The sequence below is a fragment of the Mollisia scopiformis genome, assembly GCF_001500285.1.
Source record: "Mollisia scopiformis unplaced genomic scaffold LY89scaffold_3, whole genome shotgun sequence".
In the NCBI taxonomy this organism is placed as follows: domain Eukaryota; kingdom Fungi; phylum Ascomycota; class Leotiomycetes; order Helotiales; family Mollisiaceae; genus Mollisia; species Mollisia scopiformis.
In genome coordinates this window covers 750128-768790 of record NW_017263583.1, presented here as the reverse complement: position 1 = coordinate 768790, position 18663 = coordinate 750128, and the positions used below count along the sequence as shown (strand labels likewise).

Genomic DNA, 18663 nt, shown 5'->3' with positions numbered 1-18663 from the left:
TGTCCCTACGTGGACTTTTTACGACTCTCATGGGCGGTTATCGTCCTCAGGTCAGGTTATAATGGGACAAATTGGCGGATTAGGTTGGATGTGCATCCACGGCGTAAGGTTTTTCACAATAAGGGCTTCGTCAACCATTTGCAGAATGATATGGTTGGCAAAGGACAACAGATACCACTTTCCCTATGATTGCTCACGTTTTGTTTGCCTCGTGGTGGCAGGAGATTGTAGTGAATATGTAGGCAAATCAGCTCTGCAAATCCATCTCGAATGCCTTAATATTTAAATTTACAAGCCTCAGTCCTTGTTCGAAGCTTCCCAACCATACTCCAGAACGTGTGCGGTGAAAAACATAGACACATCACATGACTATAATCCCTTCTTCCCTTCTCTCTTCTCCTTTTCCTTTGCTTCCACAGCCTCAGTCTGATCTTCCTGAAACGCAACGATGACATATCCGATGAGAACTACATTAGCCATGATTGCAGCTAAGGCACCAGCATAGGTCGAGTTTCCTGTCTTCCGTAAGCTTTGTAGGATCTAAGCAAGAAGAGATATATCTACCCCCGAACAGCGTGTTCAAAGTGAGAAAGTAAGAACCAATAGGGCCAACAACCATAGCCAAAGTGAAGCCTAAGAGCTTATATATCACATGCCTTGAATCATTGTTAGCATCCAGTTGACCATAAACCAGAAATTGGTGGAGTTTTGAGGCTCACGCAGGGACTGCAGGGGCGATATTGCTCTTTTCACCCGCAGCCTGGGAAAAGTCCTTGTCATCTTTCTCTAGAATGGTCTTTTCGCCGGAGATAATCCTTCTGGTGGCCATGATGTCGTCTCTTGACCTTCGGAGTAAGCGTGTAGTATCAGGTGTTTGATGGAGATGCTGGTCACTTGGAAACGGGTGGGTGAATTGGCTCGTGTTCTCGCGAAAGGGCAAGCGCGTAGCGCGAATCATTATCGTCGTCACAATTCTTTTTTGGCACAACTCTCCTTCCCCTCGACTCTAGAGGATTGGAGGACCACGACGCTCGCTTTACGCAAATTTACGGCCTCTTCCTTTTCTATTTCCTTGGTGGGTATTGTGCTGCATTGTACTGCCATTTGCTTTTTTCCTTGGACGGGATTGGAAAGCAGGAGAAAATTGAAGTTGACGTGAAGCAGCCAGTCGACTCCTCTTTGTCTGCCTTTCTTCGACTCACTTTCAGAATAGACGAAGAGTCAAGAAAATTTCCTTAAAACCCTCTCGATCTGCGCCTCTCGAAACTTCGCAACTCTGATCTACCACCTGCGCAACCAACAACACCGAAGCATATTCTTTGAACCTCCTCGCGATGGCCTTCGACGACGGCGCAAAGACGCCCGCGTCATTGGTGGCACACTCTCCGGTGGTGAAGAGGCAGAGAACGGCCAATGGCTACAACTCACCTTCGACCTCTGCGAACAATACAGATGGGTACAACTCCGCCAACGACGATGCCACTGTTGTCCCAGACACGCCAGGCGATCGGTATCAGACGCAACCCACACAGCTCCTGCCGCAGGGTTCGAAGCTGAGATCAAGTTCGCCCGACACTCCAGAGATCTTCGTCCAAGTCCCAGTATCATCTCCAATCAGTGGCAGAGAAGTCACCCCGAATCCTTCCCGCGCCAACGGTCGAGTTCCGCAGAACAATGGCTCTGTGCCAACAAACCTGGCCAAGATCATGGCACCTGCTGGCACCTCCTTCAGATCACCTGTTGCTATCAACCTGAAGCCCTTCCCTCCTGTCGCCGACGATGGCGAGCCGAGATATTATCAAGAGATCAGTTCTGATGAAGAAAACACGAAAGACTTGGCCAACATCAAGCCGACAAAATTTGTCTCCGGCAGCGCCAATTCCTCTTTCGGAGCCCCAGTCTCACCTTCGAAGGATGCACGGGATGGAGTGAATGGTAATTCCAGGTTTCAATCGATTCTTGCGACCTCCGCATATCAAGGCCCGGCCAACCGTAAGCCGGCTTCACTGTCCAGTGGATATGGCGCGCTGAAGAAGCCACAAGCCCAAAATGGCCCTTCCAGAGCACAACCAGTCCATACTATTCCTGAGAATCTAAGTGATGTTGTAAAGAAGCAGCTCGAGCATATCAGAAGTGTCATGCCATCCAAATCGAAGTCGACGGCATATGCTGCCTTGCAGCGAGCAAAGTTCAATGTTGATGGTGCCCTTACAATTCTATTGGATGAGCCAGAGGTCATCACGATTGGCTCTGATGATGAGATCGAAAGTCCCCAGAGCATGAAGAAGGCGAATCCTCAGTTGAAGCATGTACAAGTACCTGTTGCATCCATTTCGGAGAGATACTCTTCCATGCATTCTCGATCTAAACAACAAATTACGGCGGCAACTCCTCTAAAGCCGAAGAAGCGACTAGTTCAAGGACGTAAAGATCCCTCTTCACCCGCGGTCCCTCCACTTACATCACCCTTGAAGCCTATAGTTGCTGAGGCATACGATTCAGATCCTGGCTCTGAATCAGCATCTGGAGCCGAAGATGGAGAGGATGATAGATCATCGTTAGAGGCTCGAGTCTTGGCTTATCTGAAGGAATGTACGCTCGAGGACTTGATTGATACTACCCACTTCAGTGAGGCAGACGCTCAGATCATGCTTGATGCCCGACCGTTGAAGTCAATTGAGGCGGCTAGGGAGGTGGGTCGCAAAGGGAAAGGCAAGAGGATGCCCCTTGGAGATAAGATCGTCGAAAAGTGTATAGACATGTTCAAGAGCTTCGACGCTGTTGGAATTCTCGAGACAAATTGCGCTGACCTCAGTGAGCCGGCAATCAAGGAAATGGCAGGCTGGGGATTGGACATTCTTGGTGCGTCAACGAAGGGCGAACTTGAGTTGACCTCTTTGGAGGGAGCCGACACTTCCCAGGTCGACTCTGGGTTGGGATCTCCTAGTAGTCGCGATACTTTCAACAACGGCGATGAGGACATCAAAGGTCCTGTCACCAAAAGAAAGAGAAAGGTTGCACTGCTTGAACAACCCGAAACAATGGCGAAGGATTACCCAATGAAGGATTATCAGATTGTCGGCTTGAATTGGTTGGCTTTGATGTACAAATACAAGTTGAGTTGCATTCTTGCAGATGACATGGGATTAGGAAAGACTTGCCAAGTCATTTCTTTCCTTACTCACCTTGTTGAAAATGGCCGAACGGGTCCGCATATTGTGGTGTGTCCTGCTTCAACCTTAGAGAATTGGCTCCGAGAATTCCAGAAGTTTTCCCCTGACCTCAAAGTCGATCCATATCACGGCAAGTAGCTGAGTCATGGTACAATGGGATCTTACTGACTTGTTCTAGGCGGAAAGGAAATGCGAGGAGAATTGGCAGAAATGCTTATGATTGGTGCACGTGCTGGAGACAATGAAGAGCACAAGGTTCATGTCATTGTCACTACGTACGAGATGGCTAACAAGAAGGATGACGCGAAGTTCTTGAGGAGATTAGGAGCAGATGTAAGTTAAATTAATGTACATCAATTAGCATTACTAACAGATCTTAGGTCTGTGTATACGATGAGGGCCATCTCCTTAAGAACCCTAGCACAGCGAGGTATAAAGGATTGATGACTATCAAAGCCAATTTCCGACTTCTCCTTACCGGCACTCCTCTACAAAACAACCTTCGAGAAATGGTTGCACTTCTCGCCTTTATCCTTCCTCAAGTGTTTGTCGAAGTAGCCGAAGACCTAAATTTTATATTCCAGTCGAAAACTACCACTAAGGACACAAATCACAAGCAATTGCTCTCCCAGCAGAGAATTGACCGTGCTAGAAACATCCTCAAGCCGTTTGTGCTCCGTCGCAAGAAGCAGCAGGTGTTGAAGGACCTACCGGATAAGACCTACAAAGTCGTAAAAGCAACTATGCACGAAGATCAGAAGACCATTTCCGAAACGTTCCTCGAAGCAATGGCAGAGAGAGAGGTTGCGAAGAAGGAGGCAAAGGAAGCAGTAGACGCCAGGAAAGACGGCGAAAAGAGAGCGAAAAGAGTCCCAAAGAAAGCTTCGAAGACCGACGAGGAGGAACCCCTGGAGAAGAACGAAATTATGCAGCTCCGCAAAGCCGCAATCCATCCGCTTCTGTTCAGACGATGGTTTACTGAGGATAAGATACAACAAATGGCAAAGATCCTCCGCGCAAAGGAGCCGGTCGCGTTCAACCCATCCCTGAATATCGAACATCTTCTCCAAGAGCTACGCAACGCGTCGGACTTCGGAATACATAGTGTATATTGCAGTGTGTATCCGTGTATTGCAAAGTTCGACATCCCGGATCTCGCATGGATGAACTCTGGCAAAGTGGATACTTTGGTCGAGCTCGTCCAGTCATATAAGGCAAACGGCGATCGAGCCCTCGTCTTCTCTCAGTTCAGTCTGGTTCTCGACATCTTGGAAGCCGTGCTAAACACTATCGGAATTGATTATGTACGCATCGATGGCGCAACCAGTGTGGATGTTCGTCAAACTATGATTGATAGCTTCTACGATAATGAAGATATCACGGTCTTCCTATTAACCACCAAGGCTGGTGGCACTGGTATCAACTTGGTGGCTGCCAACAAGGTCATTATCTTCGATAGCAGTTTCAACCCCCAAGACGATGTCCAAGCTGGAAACCGAGCCCATCGAGTTGGCCAAACCAGAGATGTCGAGGTGGTTACCATTGTTACTGAAGGCACAATCGAGGAGAGTATTCTGGCAATGGGCAAGAGCAAGTTGGAGCTCGATAGAGAAGTAGCAGGTGGTGGAGAAGAAAGTGAACAAGTAGCCGAAGAAGTCAACATGCAGGCTGTCACCGACGCTTTCCTCAATACCCAGAGGATGGTTGTTGGGGGCGCTGTTACGGCTGGGGGATCGTAAATGTCGGTCCTGATTTCCGAGATTTTACGACGCACCGTAACGCTGCTTGCGACGGACTCGACATGTAAAAACTAGGTTAGCGTCTCGCATCTTTGTTCTTCCATTCCGTAGGTCTTCGGATAAAGGTCAAAGAATTGTTCCGTAGTGTCAAATATATGTCGTGGAATACGTCTCTTTCTCAGCCTCTGTCCTCACTTGATCCCTTCAGGTAAGATTAATATGCGATGACAGCTCGACGAGGAATACGTCTCTTCCTTAGCTTTTATCCGCTTTGTTTAGTCCCTTTAGAAAGGGTTGTTACCGTATTAATTCAAGTTGTTTTCCAAAAATATTTATTCGAAAACGAAGTTCTTCGTATTTTAATTCGTCCCTGATCCCTTTTTCTATCCTTTAGGGGCGGAGCCGAAGAACAAGCTAGTCTGAAAGGTTCTTATACTGTAGCTAAAGTTCCGACCGCGCTGTCGAAAGAAATTTGTTTGGTGGGGAGACCACAGCATGTTATTAATTACAACTTTCTAATAAATCTTCTCGAAGCGTTTCCCAGCGATTCGACTAACCTTTTGTAATTTTTCGCGATAAGCATAGAAAGGTTTGAAGACAACGTCAACGTCTTTGTTACCTCTACAACGTCCAGTTTACATACAACACCAATCAACATGTGTTGCAGGAGATCCGCTGCTAGAGAGAGCAACTTCTCTCTCAGAAAGCCAGCAAGAAAAGCGCCACACCGTCTGTCAGTTGAGGGGATCAGCGGAGACCAGACTTTACCAGCTCCATGAAGATGATCTTAGAGCGTCTCCCGGATCAATTGTTTCTAAAGTACTGAAATAGTCTAAAATAAAGGATTAGGCTTTATAAGACATAGTCCCCCCCAAGCCCCCTCTAAGTTGGAACCTCATACAAGATATGCTAGCTTCCCCCAACTCTGAACTCCTCCCACCACCTCTTGCTTTTGCTCTCGTTTTGTGAGATACTAAACTCTCGGAAATTAAGTCATTTAATTAGGTAAAGCGTATTGATCTTTGAATAAGATATGGTCCCCCAACGGGTTTCCTACTTCCATTTGCCTATGGATATATTTCAGAAAACAATTAAATCGGTACTTGACCTCGTGAATTCCTTGGATCCGGCTGATGTGGCTATATGGATGCACTTATACCCTGGACTGATCAACATGGAAGAGGGTGAGCAACTGTACTTATAATTAAATTAGTTATTTACGCTTGCTAATTCTGACAGCGGAGTACGATTAGTGTACTAGCTCACCGAGTCATTGATGTTGTTCTCGCACCTGGTGCTGATGTGACTTGACCAAACGAGAATGTCACTGAAAATTCGTAGGTAATGCCGGATTGAGATTCCCTTCCAAGCAAGCATCAAAACCGTCGAGGTCGAATGCGGGGTCAAACATGCCAAACAAGTCTATATCAGAAATGGATTCGAAGATCGAAGGATCGACATCTTGCATCGTGTGTGCCGTTACGTCTCCATTTCCATTCAACATATTCTGGTCATCAGCCATCGTGTGATCCATAGCTGCTGTAGCTGCAATAGATGAATTCTCTGTGCTCTGAGCAGAGTGTTGCTCGAGTCTTCTTTCCGAGCTGTTGGAAACTGTAGATACCACTCTATCCATCTCTCTCAATAACTTCTTGCCCATATCTGATGTTGCGGACGCGGACCAGAAGATGCCATCCAGTTTCGAGAGAGCGTCGCAGAGGGTCTGGAATTGGATTCGGGCTCTCGTGCGGTGTAATGTCAGTTTGCTGTGGCGCATTTCTCGGTATGAGATGCTCATGGCGAGCGACATGGCGTAGGGGATGAATGGGAAGAGAGTCAGGTGGTGGTCTTGCAGTTCGTTGATTACGGTGGAACTCAAAGTTGCAGTCGAGAGGCTTTGGCGGAGAAAGGAAGTGCTGGAACGTTGTGGGTCGGCCCAGGTTTTGGATCGGCAAGAGAGGATTGAAATCGCATGGTAGAGTGTCTCGATGGCAGCTGCCCATGGTTAGCACAGCTTTCTCGCCCGCTTTGTGGGGAGTATACTTAGTGTTGACATGCTTAGATTAGGTACTCCACATTTGAGGACAACGTCTTCGAAAGAAGGGAACTCCCAGGTAAGTATAGGGTCTTCACTACTAGCTGGTCTGAAGATTTCAATAACTCTGTCAAGTAATTCAATAACTCGGAGAAACAATCGAAAGCCCGGCTCTTGCGTTTCGAAGTGCGAAGAAAAGTCTGCGCGGAAGTCTCTCTCGTGCATAAGGACAGGACGTCCATACAGAGCTGCATTCAACCTATCGATGGCCCATATGCAACAGCATAGTCTTTTGCTGTTCGGAAGTTGGTCCTCCTTGAGGTGAAGTCCTATTGACTGTGCGTGGTGGATCGCTCGCGAGCATAACCTGGAGACGGTCAGTAGCTTACTTGATAGACATGCGGATTGTTCGAGTGGGCAGCGGTTCGACTCACTGGGAAGACAAATCGTCGCCAGCAGGGTTGTCAGCAAATTGCGTGAGCAGTCCAAGTGCTTGAATCATTACAACTCTATTCGTGACCAGTCCCATCTCCATAGACATCCTCATTGCCCCTGACAGTCTTTCTCCAAACTCTCTGCAAGTCAGAGGTGATCCCGATTCGTCCAACACAAGGTGCTGTCTAGCAGCGAAGTTCTTTGATGCTGCTAAGCATATACCTTGCTGTAGGAGTATACGATGTGGATCTAAGGTAGGAAGATCTTGATAGTCGTCTTCATCAACTATAGGCAGGATAGGATATACTTTATCATAGTATATTTTCGTCAAAGCTGTGACTTTTGCAGGTGGTGGAAGTGTTGATAGACATTGTTGCTCCAGCATAGGTACCAATACCTGTTGAACCAGTGATCCTGTGCCGTAGAACAAGTTCGACGGTGATTGTGTTGTATGAGCTGATGTGTGTGAGGAAGTCATCGGTGCATTGGTCGTGAGCCATACCCCTACACTGCCACCTTGAGTTGCATCAGGGCTTGTTGCTGCCAGAAAGATCCCTTCTGGACTAAGATCTCCGATGAACCTGGAGTTTGGGTCTTCCTGACGACGAGAAATCTGACGAGGAGACCCTGCTGGGAGGTCTGTTTGAGCCTCATGTGTCTCCTCATTCGATGTAGACACATCTTTGCCACCATGAAGGCTTTCCTCCTCAGCTGCCGCTGGGGTAGACGATTGGGCCTCAGCTTCCTGTCTTACCTGCTGTTGAGAGGTAACAGTACCATCCGAGACGTAAATCGGCGAAGTGGGACTCCGTACACCTACTTTGTTGTCCAAAGCGGTATTGGATTTTGAGGTCGGTGGCGGTTCTGTATGAAGACAAGCTTTCTTCCGCCGTCGACAATTCTCGCAAGCCCGCCTCGCCTGATGTCTCTTTTGGGTACTCCCGATTCCATCTGAAGCTACAAATTTGAACATGGTTCTTGGACCCATTCCTGGCGGAGTGGCAGATATGGCAAGTGAGAACGCACGGCGGCTTCAGCGCCTCATGAAAATTGAGGCGCGAAGGCTTGGCATCAAACTGCGGAGAAGAGTCTCATCATTGAATGGACATGGATTTTCCTTTGCAGAAAAGATTTTGTGTTATTCGTTCCCAGGAAGTTTCGAGCTCCGATATTGCTCGTCTAAGTTGTATTGGAGTTGGAGGGGAAGTCGGAGTTCCTTGAACAGGTAAGTACTGGGTGTCTTAATCAAAGTTCTTGGGTGTTATATCACAATCTCTCTTTTTCTCCATCTCCAAACGGAACAAAGATACCAGCGCCTCTCTCGGAGTTTCCTAAGATCTAGGAGGAATTCTTGTATAAATAGTGGGGCATAAAGCTCAACAAAGCCTCGACTTCTAGAGTATCATTTGAGGGTATTGTTCACGAATTCTAGGATTTCCTATCAAGGATCTCATCATCTCATTTCGGGCGAAAATTCGCAGCAAATGTCATTTTTATGAACCTTTTTTGTCTTTTCTAGTCCGAAATAAGTAAAGTCCTGTATTTATCCATCTTATAAGGCTCTATAATTCGAGGTAGTAGCTTCACGATAGGAGATGACACAGAGATGGGACGTTCTCTCAGAAGAGGGGTCCTTTGATTCTATCTAAATGAAGAGTGACCCTTCAGACGAAAGGTTGGAAACTTACAAGGCTTTAGTAAGCTGTACGAAGTGTTTTGATACCCAAAGCCCTCCATACAGTGTTCACGGCATCACCATGAAAACTTGGACTCTGCTCAATCTTGGAACTCTGCCTCCTGTCCTCTCTACAAATTGACTCCGCAAGTCCATATTTCTTTCTCAGTTGCATTGCGATTTTGTGTCCGCTTTGGGGCACTCAGAAGATCAGCTATCGTAACCAGTCCCTACAAATCATCTACCCTCACCCGCCACTTCTCAACAGCAACCGAAATGGTCTCCTCCTCACAGTGGAAATCTCCGATGTTCGTTTCCTTTTCTCGAGTCAAACGAGTGGCGTTGAGAGAAAGATTCGCCAATACCAGGTGGTTACTGTTTCTCCTTTGAAGACCTAGGTAGCGTTTTCCATGGAGAGAATTCTGTGCGCAGAGAGGAGACAAATTTCGCGGCGTTGACCAAGACGGTTTTGGATCAGATGGAAGTGCTGAAGTTAGGTTCAGAGAGCGAATTGCATGGATGGACAGAAAGTTGGGGTAGGGTGAAATTTCTATATTTTATTTGGGAGTCGTGACATTGATTGTAGCTTGTGTGCAGATGAATAGATGAATAGCTTGAGTACTTGAAAACATTGTATAGTAGACAGGATTTACGAAACAGCTATATAGAATACTAGGAGGTCAAAGGAGACACTGAGCTCAGCTCTGCCCTGAACGCCACACTCGTAGCTTTAACAAGATCCCACATCAACGCCGGACAACGTCAAATCCTCAACCAAGGCCTCATGCTCATGTGGTCTGAATAGAATCCCCAACAGATATAAACGTCCAAACCAAGCACCACTCGGCACCTCCAACCAAACCCCAACCTCACAACACACATCGTCATATAACCCTCTTCTCCACCATCTATTCTCGCAACAAAACCTTGCCAGCACTTCCAGCCCTATATAGACTCACCTAAACCAAACCCACTTCCCAAACACCGTCCCGCAGGCTAGGATGAAGCCACCCGAAAACACTCAATCCGAAGCACTCCATCATATACCATCGTTTCGAATCATGACACCATCTCCGCACAAAAACAACCTTATCCCTCCTTCCCGCGCCTCACCCTTCCTTTGCCCTATATTTCGTTCTGTTCTGCTCCCTCCATCCTCTCTACCCGCATCCCAAAAATAGACCCCTCGTCACCGTGAGCCTTCGTCCATATAGCTATAAACACGCGTCAGCCTTAACCACTCTCCCTCTAAAACTCCCTAAACCACCACCACCACCACCACGAAATAACCAACACAAAACAAACAATCAGAAACCCAAAATTCTAAGCACCGCTAACGAGATCCAACCCTCTTCCCTCCCTTCTTCGCTCCCTCCCTGCAAAACCGCTGCATATGACGATACCACCACGGAATTGTGAAGGAGGAGATGGAGGAAGGAGGGGAGATGGAATCTCGTCGGCCTTTTCCGGCTCTTCCTAAAGATTGATACGGGTATCGGGAGTTCATCATTTTGTTTTTCTTTCTCTTTCTTTCTTTCTGTGCCGCCGGCCGGAGGAAAGAATTGGGAACTTACTTGGGTATGGATGGGTAAAGAAGGATTCGGTATCAACAATGTTTTGCTGAGCCCTCTCCAAGTTTCGCGTTGCAGGATCTCGAGTTTCGAGATTTTCTGGCAGAAGAAAAAAAGTGTCATCCCTTCCCCATCCTTGACTAGCGTATATTTGCATAATCCCTGCAAAACCTTCACGTGATTATAGATCCATCATCTCAACTCCCGGCGCATCAAACGTCGAGGGTTTGAGCGACAGCGGAGCGCATCGTTGAGTTTCGTAGATCAGACTGACGACGATGTGCATTGCATGCATGGAATTCTTCGTCTTCTTCCATTGCCCTTTCTACGGCAGTCGTGATGGTGATCGACCTTTGCGCCTGAAGGAGGAGATCCGATAATTGTTACCATGGACCGGAGAGTGAGGGATGCCACTTCTCCGCATTCTGTTTAAAAGACACGGAGGGGGTGCGCCGAGGTGTATCAGAAACATTGGTTTCCTTTTTGGAATTCGATTCACAGATAGAGGAGGTTGTGAGGTATGTATTGTATGTACTTAGGAATTTGATTCAATTTACAACTAATGTCTAGCTTCAACCCTGCATAGCAGGATCTCCAAAAACTATCATTCTGTCCAGCAAAAGAAACAGGTTGTAAAGATTGTGAGATGTCATGATTGACAACAAATGAGTGTGTTGGAGCTCTCCGTAACTCCCAATGACAAGATATATCCCCATCTTCAAACTAGGATGATCAACCACCCAACCGAAACTCCAACCCACCCCCTTTTTCCGTAAAGCCAGTACGTAGAACGTTCTCAAAATGTGTTTCGTAAAGGAGCGTAAGAAGGTGGACAAATGTCCGAAAGTAAATATGTACATCGAAGAAGGGTCAAAATTATGGCGGTGAATAGTCCTGTGAGAACCAGTCCCACACTATATCCACATTGACGACATCGTAGGTCGAGCGTCGCCAAATGCACTCATAAATAGACCGTGGATTTCGCTCATGTAGTCCTCGGCTCGGAACTTGAATAGTCCTCTCGAGACTAACTCTTGTTCCTCCTCATCCACGATAGCCAGCTTCTCCTTGCTAATTCCATATTCCTCAGCGAGTTCCGAGACTTGAGCAAGCTCATTGCCGAATGGGTGATGCTCGACGGTCTCGACGTTGCCGGAGAACATGTTGATAGATGATCGAGCAGTCGAAGTGCTGGTTTTCCTTGACGACATTCTTGAAGCAGATCTCTGTAAGCTTGCACTCTTGGTATGAGATACAGCCCTCTTCGGTACAACAGGAGCCTCGCTATCCGAAGCACTCTGCCTTGACGGAGCCCCGAAGTAGCATGATAGGTGATTTGGCTCGGGTGAAATAGGTGAAGATGACTCGATCGACGAAGAATCTGGTGAAGTCAAAGGTGATGAGAAAGTCGACGGAGACCTGTCGGATTCATCCCCAGAATGCGATGAAGTCGACGAGGAGCTGCTGGGAAAGATGTCCGGGGCGTTGTAGGAGAGCATATTTGTCGTCGAGATGAGTTCGATGGGCGCTGAGATCTTATGTCTGATGGTCCCGCCCGATCTGACCGTTATAGACCTTTTCGGCATATCGGGAGTAGCTTCAGCTGAAGCAGCCTTAGCACGTCGAGTGGTAAAAGCCCTTGACAACGACATTTTTGCTGAATAAGTGGAAGATCTCGAAAAGGATATTCGGCGTCTTTTGCTTTCTTCCCACCAACGAGGCGCGTTGGTAGTCTGACAATATTGGTAGGGTACGGATATCGGTTTTTACCGGGCCCTCGCAGCGGATGAAGCAAATGGATTGCGTCGATTGGCAGATGACCTGAGAATGTGCTGCAGGCGTGTGAGTGCCGCCCCGAGAATGCCTAGCTTGGAAGGTTGCAGAGCTTGAGTGTATGTACGCCGTCGGTGGTGTCTGGTGATGGTGGAGAGTGATCCTTCTCTGTATCGTTGCAATCAAAAGTCGCGCCCTGAGCGTGCGTGGAAGCCAAAAATTGCGGGGAAAAGGCGATGCGAATGATATGGGGAGTGAATATATACGTGGGAATGTAAATGTAACGTTCTGACTTTGGTGAAGAGAGAGAGTGTGTGAGTTGTTGGCAAGTGAGTGAGTGAGTCTGTTGATCGGGACGCGGTCCTATCGGTGGGGGGAAGCTGTGAAAGTTGCTTTTGTTGACGATTGTGTGTACGTCGTGTCTTGAAAGATGCGATGTGAAGGAGTGAGTGGTGTTTATACTGCGTGAGGCGTCGATAAGGAGTCTCGAACAACCAGGTTCAGAAGGAAGGAACGTCGCCGGCGATACTGATGCTATTGATGCTGCTGAGGAAAGAAGGGGCCGATGGGAGAGATAATATTCAGAATCGGAAGGGCGAAGAATCCTTCCCCTTCTTCTCCCCTTCCCTTCCCTTCGTTTGGGGCCGCATCTGGCTTGGCCTGGCTTGGGTTGGGTTGGACTGGACTGCGTGCTTTGCTTGCTGGCCCAGCAGGGGAGCAGGGGATGAATGCGCAGGGGAAGGGAAGAATGCTGGTCGTGGGATTGGACCGGGCGACCAGGAACAGAAGCGGCCGACGAGGGTCACGGACTAGGGGCATCTGGACTGTCGCTACTGTAAGACTGGAGCCACGCCGAAGTTTTCGCTCTCCATGAGTCCATCCCCACCCTTGCCAGCGGATCAATTGCCTCCACGCGTTGAACAGCAGCATTTTGCTATTGGTTTTGGCGTGTGAGTTGGATTGAATTCTTGACCAGGCGTGCAAGGGCCATCCGAGACCCAATTATCCAGAAACTTTCACCTGCCTTCAGCCAATTAACCAATCAATCTGACGGGTCGCTGTGCCTGAGACCGCCTCTACGTCTGTCGTCGCCTGGAAAGTTTGCGCAACCCTCAACACTCTAAGAGGACCTAAAAAGGGGACGCGGGCGAAGCTACGTGCATGGTGCGATCATGGTCGATCGCAGCGCTCAACCTTTTCCCCAAGTTGATTCGTTTCTTCCAGGTACGAAATGGGACGACACCTGGTGGCTTTGGCGCTCGAGAAGAAAGTCGAAACGGGGCCAGGAACCACGGCGATAGAGATCCCCCATTGGCTGCATGTTTCGACTCTCCAGTTTCAGATATACGCACCGAAGGAGGCTCGGACGACAATCATCACAGCCATGGCTCGCAAACAGGTCCATCGAGAGCGAAGGCGCGCGCATCTGCTCAGGGGAAACAACTCAATTCATCCTGCCGAACTTCGCATCGGCTCACTCATCCAACAGAGTACAACATCTCAGCACCACCGCTGCTAAAGTTGGCCTGTGAACTTCCCTTGTGCCGCCGTCATACTCTGACTCTTTTTTTGCTCTGCTTTTATTTTCGTCTGCACTCGCAGCAGGCAAAGCAAGTCGTTACGCCGCAGCATGATCTTGAAGCTAGGCGTGGGGCTGGATGCAGGCAACCTTCGCGATGCACATCTTCTCGAGTCCTTCTGTTGTAATGTCACAAATATATTTGATCATTATTACTGATCGTCTGGTTGTGGACACCCTCATGCGGTGAGATTTCAGATGCATTGCTTCTGAGGCTGTTGCATTGAGGTTCATCTCGTTCTCTCGTCTGTGCGGCGATGAAAATGCTGAAAATCAGACGACGGAGCATACCAGAATACAGTTCCTTTTGTGGGGAAATCAATGCGAACTACCATGAATGTCCCAAATGCTCATGATCCTCAAATTCGGATATTTATTCCTTTTCGCCATATCTATATGAGCGACAGCAACTTACCATCAGAATTACGCAACTTGATCGCTGGGCAGTCTCACCAGCAGATCCGAAGCTTTGTTTCGACTTCCGAAGCTGCTTCTCGTGAGGACCTCCGGATTCGGTTAGATGCATCAAATGCCAAAAGGGTCGTTGATTAGAGCCTCCGATCGTTCCAAGGAGAGTTTAATCCTCATCCATCGACTCCCATCCCTTCTCCCCGGCATCTGCATCCCCTTCTCCGGTTTCAGCCCCGCCTTCTTCTTCATCCGATTCACTGCTATCGTCTTCTACACCCACCAGTCTTTCCTTAATCTCTCCTTCTACCGGAGCAACTCTACTGGCAAATGCTCGTCTGACTGCTGCATTGGTGGAAGTATCCTTTGATGCTCGGTTAGAAGGATACCCTGTGTTAAAGAGGAGTTCTTACCCATATTTGAACGAGACCTTTACTTCCAGCTACAGCAAGTCTGAAACCAACTTCTTCATCTGGGGCAAACGTTGTCGAGAACACTTTGCCAATTTCCAGGTCTCTAGAAACGACCATAGTAGGCCCGGAAGGCTGTATGTTCCAAAGCTTAACTTGTCTGTCTGTGGAACCGGTTACCATGAAACCTGGAATAATAGGGTTGATGTCGAAGGACGAGACAGATTCATCATGTGCTTGCAAGATCCAGACAGGTTTGCTTGCTGCTGGACTTGACGGAGCTTTTCGAATATCGTGGTAGTGGATGATACCATTCTCTGTCGAGATGTAGAAGAAGTTCGGGTCATGAGGGTCCCATTTGACAGTTTCCACGTCACTCTCGACTCCCCATGTTGGGGCTTTTGCATCAGGTGCTCTCATATCAGCTGCAACAACTGTCCGGTCATAACTCCCGCTCAACAGGATAGTTGACTCTTTCGGATGCCATGCCAGGGAACAGACTTTATCAGTGTGGTAGGAATAAGATTTCGCACATTTCGTCGTGTTGAGATCCCATAACTTGACTGTCTTGTCTGCGGATGCTGATGCGAGTAGATTTCGATGATGTCTATTGGCAGCAAGAGATAGAACCGAGTCCACATGGTAATTGTCGTTAGCCTTCTTCGACTTTTTCTTCTTTTTCTTCTTCTTGAGTTCCTCTGTTCCTGCGCCGCTGTTCTCTCCGCCTTGGCCTAAGATAGCATTAGGATACATGCAATCGATGGTGTCCAAGTCCCAAATCTCAATATCTGGATCGAAAGTACCGACCGCCACGAAGTTCGCCCTCGACTCCTTGTCTACAGTTGACTTGCCGACTGGTAAGTCTAGCCATTCCACACACAAAGGTATAGCTGGAAGCATGATATCGTGATGTACATAAAGGTTGTCCGCCTCATCCTCGTAAACGTAGATCTCCAAGTGTGCTACCTCATCCTCGATCTTAGCTGCCAGGAGCATGTTGTCTGTGGCTAAGATCTGAAGCTCCTCGCGATCCTCATCGTCTTCCTCGTTCTCTTGCATGGTAATGTAAGGATCATCTGCGTTCGACTCGTGGTATGCCAATGACTTGACATTGCCAAACATGCCCATTCCTACACCCTCACCTCCATTGTCGTTCGCGACATCTTCGTCGTAGTGGTCCAGATCATATTCCTTGAGGTCGTCGTCTTCATCTCTATGGTCAACTTAGCGGGGTTGCGAATCTTATGAGTTCGAGCTACATACGCTTCCGATTTCATAGCTTTCGCTGATGATTTGACGTCTTCATCTTTCATTACCCCATCTGCGCCATTGCCTTCTACAATAGCTTTGCGCGCTTCGTCCAAGTCCTCGTTCGCATCGTCAAGCTGAAGTTTTGCGAGCTCTGCGATGCGCTGAAATTCGTCCTCGTCGAATTCGTATTTGGTAGGAAATGGGGCCGCAAATCCACGAGGGACCCACGCCGTAGCAGTAATCATCGACATCTTGTTCGTATGCGGCCGTAGGTCGGGACAAAATCTGGATAAACAGTCTCTGAAAATGTATCCCACAAGAAAAATAAATATTTTTTACAGGCTTATCGGCATAGCGAGGCGGGGGCCTTATCGTTAGCGCGTGAGGCTCAATTTAGGGGCGGGATAGCTTAATTTTCTGGATTGTTTTGAACATCAAGAAAACCACGACGAAATCACCGGCAACATGGACAGGGACGACAGAGAGGCAAGTCCGAAGCGGCGGAAACTGGATTTTAATCCATTGCGATCAGATGACAGATTTATAATTCCTGCTCGACCTTCTGCGAGTCGGAATGGCGCTCCAGCTTCAAGTGCTTCGAGATCCCAAAGCCGCATGGGAAATGGCTCGCGTGCATCAACACCTCGAGCGCAGTCACGATATCCTTCTACGCCTCGACAGCAGGAGTTCGATGGGCCGGAGCCGTTCGTCAATGAAGAGGATTCTAATGCGCTCGACCGAGACTGGTATGCGGGAGATGAATCTGGCCACACTTTCGGGGACGAGACTCATAATCCTTTTGGGAACTATGACAATACATGGGCGGAGCAACAACGAGATGCAGCATTAGTGGAAAAGAAGACCGGAAAACGGATGAGTGCGAGAGCTACTCAAAAACAGAAAGATGTCGACGCTTGGGAAACGAATCGAATGCTTACCTCGGGCGTGGCGCAACGCAGAGATATGGGGGATGACTTCGACGATGATGAAGAGGCAACTCGAGTCCATTTACTGGTTCATGACCTGAAGCCTCCGTTCTTGGATGGAAGGACCGTCTTTTCTAAGCAACTTGAGCCGGTGCCTGCTGTCCGAGACAATCAGAGCGATATGGCAGTGTTCAGTCGCAAAGGGAGCAAGGTGGTGAAAGAGAAGCGTCAACAGAAGGAGAGGGCGAAACAAGCTCAAGAAGCTACGAAAATGGCGGGGACGGCTCTTGGTAACCTCATAGGAGTGAAGGAAGATGAAGGAGATAGTGCCGCGCCTGTACCAGGAGAGGAAGAACACCAAGGCAGCAGCAAATTCCAGCAACATATGAGAAAGAATGAAGGAGCAAGTAACTTCAGTCAGAGCAAGTCTTTGAAGGAACAGAGAGAATACCTACCCGCATTTGCGGTTCGAGAAGATCTCCTGAGAGTTATTAGGGACAATCAGGTAGTGATTGTTGTTGGCGAGACCGGATCCGGTAAGACAACACAACTTACTCAGTTCTTATACGAGGATGGATACGCCAGAGTAGGGATGATAGGCTGTACACAACCTCGAAGAGTGGCAGCAATGAGCGTTGCCAAACGTGTCAGTGAAGAGATGGAATGCAAGCTGGGCGGTACTGTGGGCTATGCGATTCGTTTTGAAGATTGCACAAGCAAAGAGACTGCGATCAAGTATATGACTGACGGTGTTTTGTTGAGAGAATCTCTCAACGAGCCCGACCTCGATCGTTATTCTTGTGTCATCATGGACGAGGCTCACGAGAGAGCGTTGAACACCGATGTGCTTATGGGTCTGTTCAAGAAGGTCCTTGCACGACGACGCGATCTCAAGTTGATCGTGACATCTGCCACGATGAACTCCAAACGATTCTCGGACTTTTATGGCGGTGCTCCAGAATTCTTCATTCCTGGCCGTACATTTCCTGTCGATGTTATGTATCATCGATCACCAGTGGAGGACTACGTCGATCAAGCAGTCCAACAAGTTCTTGCAATCCATGTCTCTCAAGGCGCTGGCGACATTTTGGTCTTCATGACTGGTCAAGAGGACATCGAAGTCACTTGTGAGCTAGTTCAAGAACGGCTCAATGCTCTGAATGACCCTCCGAAACTCAGTATCTTACCAATATACAGTCAAATGCCTGCGGACCTCCAAGCGAAGATTTTCGACAAAGCGGCTCCTGGCGTTCGGAAAGTCATTGTGGCGACCAACATCGCCGAGACCAGTTTGACTGTTGACGGTATCATGTACGTTGTGGATGCAGGGTACTCGAAGTTGAAAGTGTATAATCCTCGAATGGGTATGGATACACTTCAGATAACGCCAATCTCCCAAGCCAATGCTTCCCAAAGAGCTGGCCGAGCCGGTCGGACGGGACCTGGAAAAGCATATCATCTATTCACAGAAGCTGCTTTCAAGGATGAGATGTACATTCAAACCATTCCAGAAATTCAACGTACGAATCTTAGCAACACCGTTCTACTTCTTAAATCACTGGGAGTGAAAGATCTCTTAGACTTTGACTTCATGGATCCTCCGCCGCAAGATACAATCACAACATCCCTTTTCGATCTCTGGGCATTGGGTGCTCTTGACAACATTGGAGATTTGACGGGTATTGGAA

The 18663-nt window shown here is 48.1% G+C and overlaps 7 protein-coding genes across 7 annotated transcripts; 2 read left to right on the top strand and 5 right to left on the bottom strand.

Moving 5' to 3' along the window:
• Nucleotides 1–65: 65 nt before the first annotated feature.
• Nucleotides 66–829, bottom strand: LY89DRAFT_636605 (uncharacterized protein; the record flags this gene model as incomplete). Its single annotated transcript, XM_018211493.1, has 3 exons — nucleotides 66–515; nucleotides 565–656; nucleotides 720–829. 3 exons carry the CDS (start codon nucleotides 827–829, stop codon nucleotides 370–372), a joined length of 348 nt encoding a protein of 115 aa, XP_018076861.1. The 3' UTR covers nucleotides 66–369.
• Nucleotides 830–985: 156 nt separating this feature from the next.
• Nucleotides 986–5131, top strand: LY89DRAFT_777602 (uncharacterized protein). The gene is made up of 4 exons (XM_018222149.1): nucleotides 986–1075; nucleotides 1165–3303; nucleotides 3352–3506; nucleotides 3554–5131. Exons 2-4 carry the CDS (start codon nucleotides 1335–1337, stop codon nucleotides 4910–4912), a joined length of 3483 nt encoding a protein of 1160 aa, XP_018076860.1. The 5' UTR covers nucleotides 986–1075; nucleotides 1165–1334; the 3' UTR covers nucleotides 4913–5131.
• A 1105-nt stretch (nucleotides 5132–6236) lies between these two features.
• LY89DRAFT_664320 (uncharacterized protein) lies at nucleotides 6237–8370 on the bottom strand (the record flags this gene model as incomplete). Its single annotated transcript, XM_018212759.1, has 3 exons — nucleotides 6237–6907; nucleotides 6956–7314; nucleotides 7382–8370. 3 exons carry the CDS (start codon nucleotides 8368–8370, stop codon nucleotides 6237–6239), a joined length of 2019 nt encoding a protein of 672 aa, XP_018076859.1.
• Nucleotides 8371–11117: 2747 nt separating this feature from the next.
• Nucleotides 11118–12608, bottom strand: LY89DRAFT_301176 (uncharacterized protein). The gene has a single exon (XM_018206576.1). It carries the CDS (start codon nucleotides 12278–12280, stop codon nucleotides 11543–11545), a length of 738 nt encoding a protein of 245 aa, XP_018076858.1. The 5' UTR covers nucleotides 12281–12608; the 3' UTR covers nucleotides 11118–11542.
• On the bottom strand, nucleotides 12609–13447 carry LY89DRAFT_301161 (uncharacterized protein). The gene has a single exon (XM_018206575.1). It carries the CDS (start codon nucleotides 13329–13331, stop codon nucleotides 12936–12938), a length of 396 nt encoding a protein of 131 aa, XP_018076857.1. The 5' UTR covers nucleotides 13332–13447; the 3' UTR covers nucleotides 12609–12935.
• LY89DRAFT_301135 (uncharacterized protein) lies at nucleotides 13447–14332 on the top strand. The gene has a single exon (XM_018206574.1). The coding sequence runs from the start codon at nucleotides 13563–13565 to the stop codon at nucleotides 14106–14108; it is 546 nt and encodes a 181-aa protein (XP_018076856.1). The 5' UTR covers nucleotides 13447–13562; the 3' UTR covers nucleotides 14109–14332.
• Nucleotides 14269–16357, bottom strand: LY89DRAFT_680641 (WD40 repeat-like protein). The gene is made up of 3 exons (XM_018214116.1): nucleotides 16062–16357; nucleotides 14802–16011; nucleotides 14269–14752 (listed from the first exon to the last, which is right to left on the bottom strand). The coding sequence occupies exons 1-3, from the start codon at nucleotides 16298–16300 to the stop codon at nucleotides 14558–14560; spliced, it is 1644 nt and encodes a 547-aa protein (XP_018076855.1). The 5' UTR covers nucleotides 16301–16357; the 3' UTR covers nucleotides 14269–14557.
• Nucleotides 16358–18663: the final 2306 nt, after the last annotated feature.

Coding starts and splice junctions, on each gene's coding strand:
- LY89DRAFT_301176 (XM_018206576.1), bottom strand. CDS start 12,280: ATGTCGTTGTCAAGGGCTTTTACCACTCGACGTGCTAAGGCTGCTTCA.
- LY89DRAFT_301135 (XM_018206574.1), top strand. CDS start 13,563: ATGGTGCGATCATGGTCGATCGCAGCGCTCAACCTTTTCCCCAAGTTG.
- LY89DRAFT_301161 (XM_018206575.1), bottom strand. CDS start 13,331: ATGCTGCTGTTCAACGCGTGGAGGCAATTGATCCGCTGGCAAGGGTGG.
- LY89DRAFT_680641 (XM_018214116.1), bottom strand. CDS start 16,300: ATGTCGATGATTACTGCTACGGCGTGGGTCCCTCGTGGATTTGCGGCC. Junction 16,012..16,061: donor AAAGCTATGAAATCGGAAGC/GTATGTAGCTCG, acceptor AGTTGACCATAG/AGATGAAGACGACGACCTCA. Junction 14,753..14,801: donor AAGGTCTCGTTCAAATATGG/GTAAGAACTCCT, acceptor CGAGCATCAAAG/GATACTTCCACCAATGCAGC.
- LY89DRAFT_777602 (XM_018222149.1), top strand. CDS start 1,335: ATGGCCTTCGACGACGGCGCAAAGACGCCCGCGTCATTGGTGGCACAC. Junction 3,304..3,351: donor CAAAGTCGATCCATATCACG/GCAAGTAGCTGA, acceptor GACTTGTTCTAG/GCGGAAAGGAAATGCGAGGA. Junction 3,507..3,553: donor TGAGGAGATTAGGAGCAGAT/GTAAGTTAAATT, acceptor AACAGATCTTAG/GTCTGTGTATACGATGAGGG.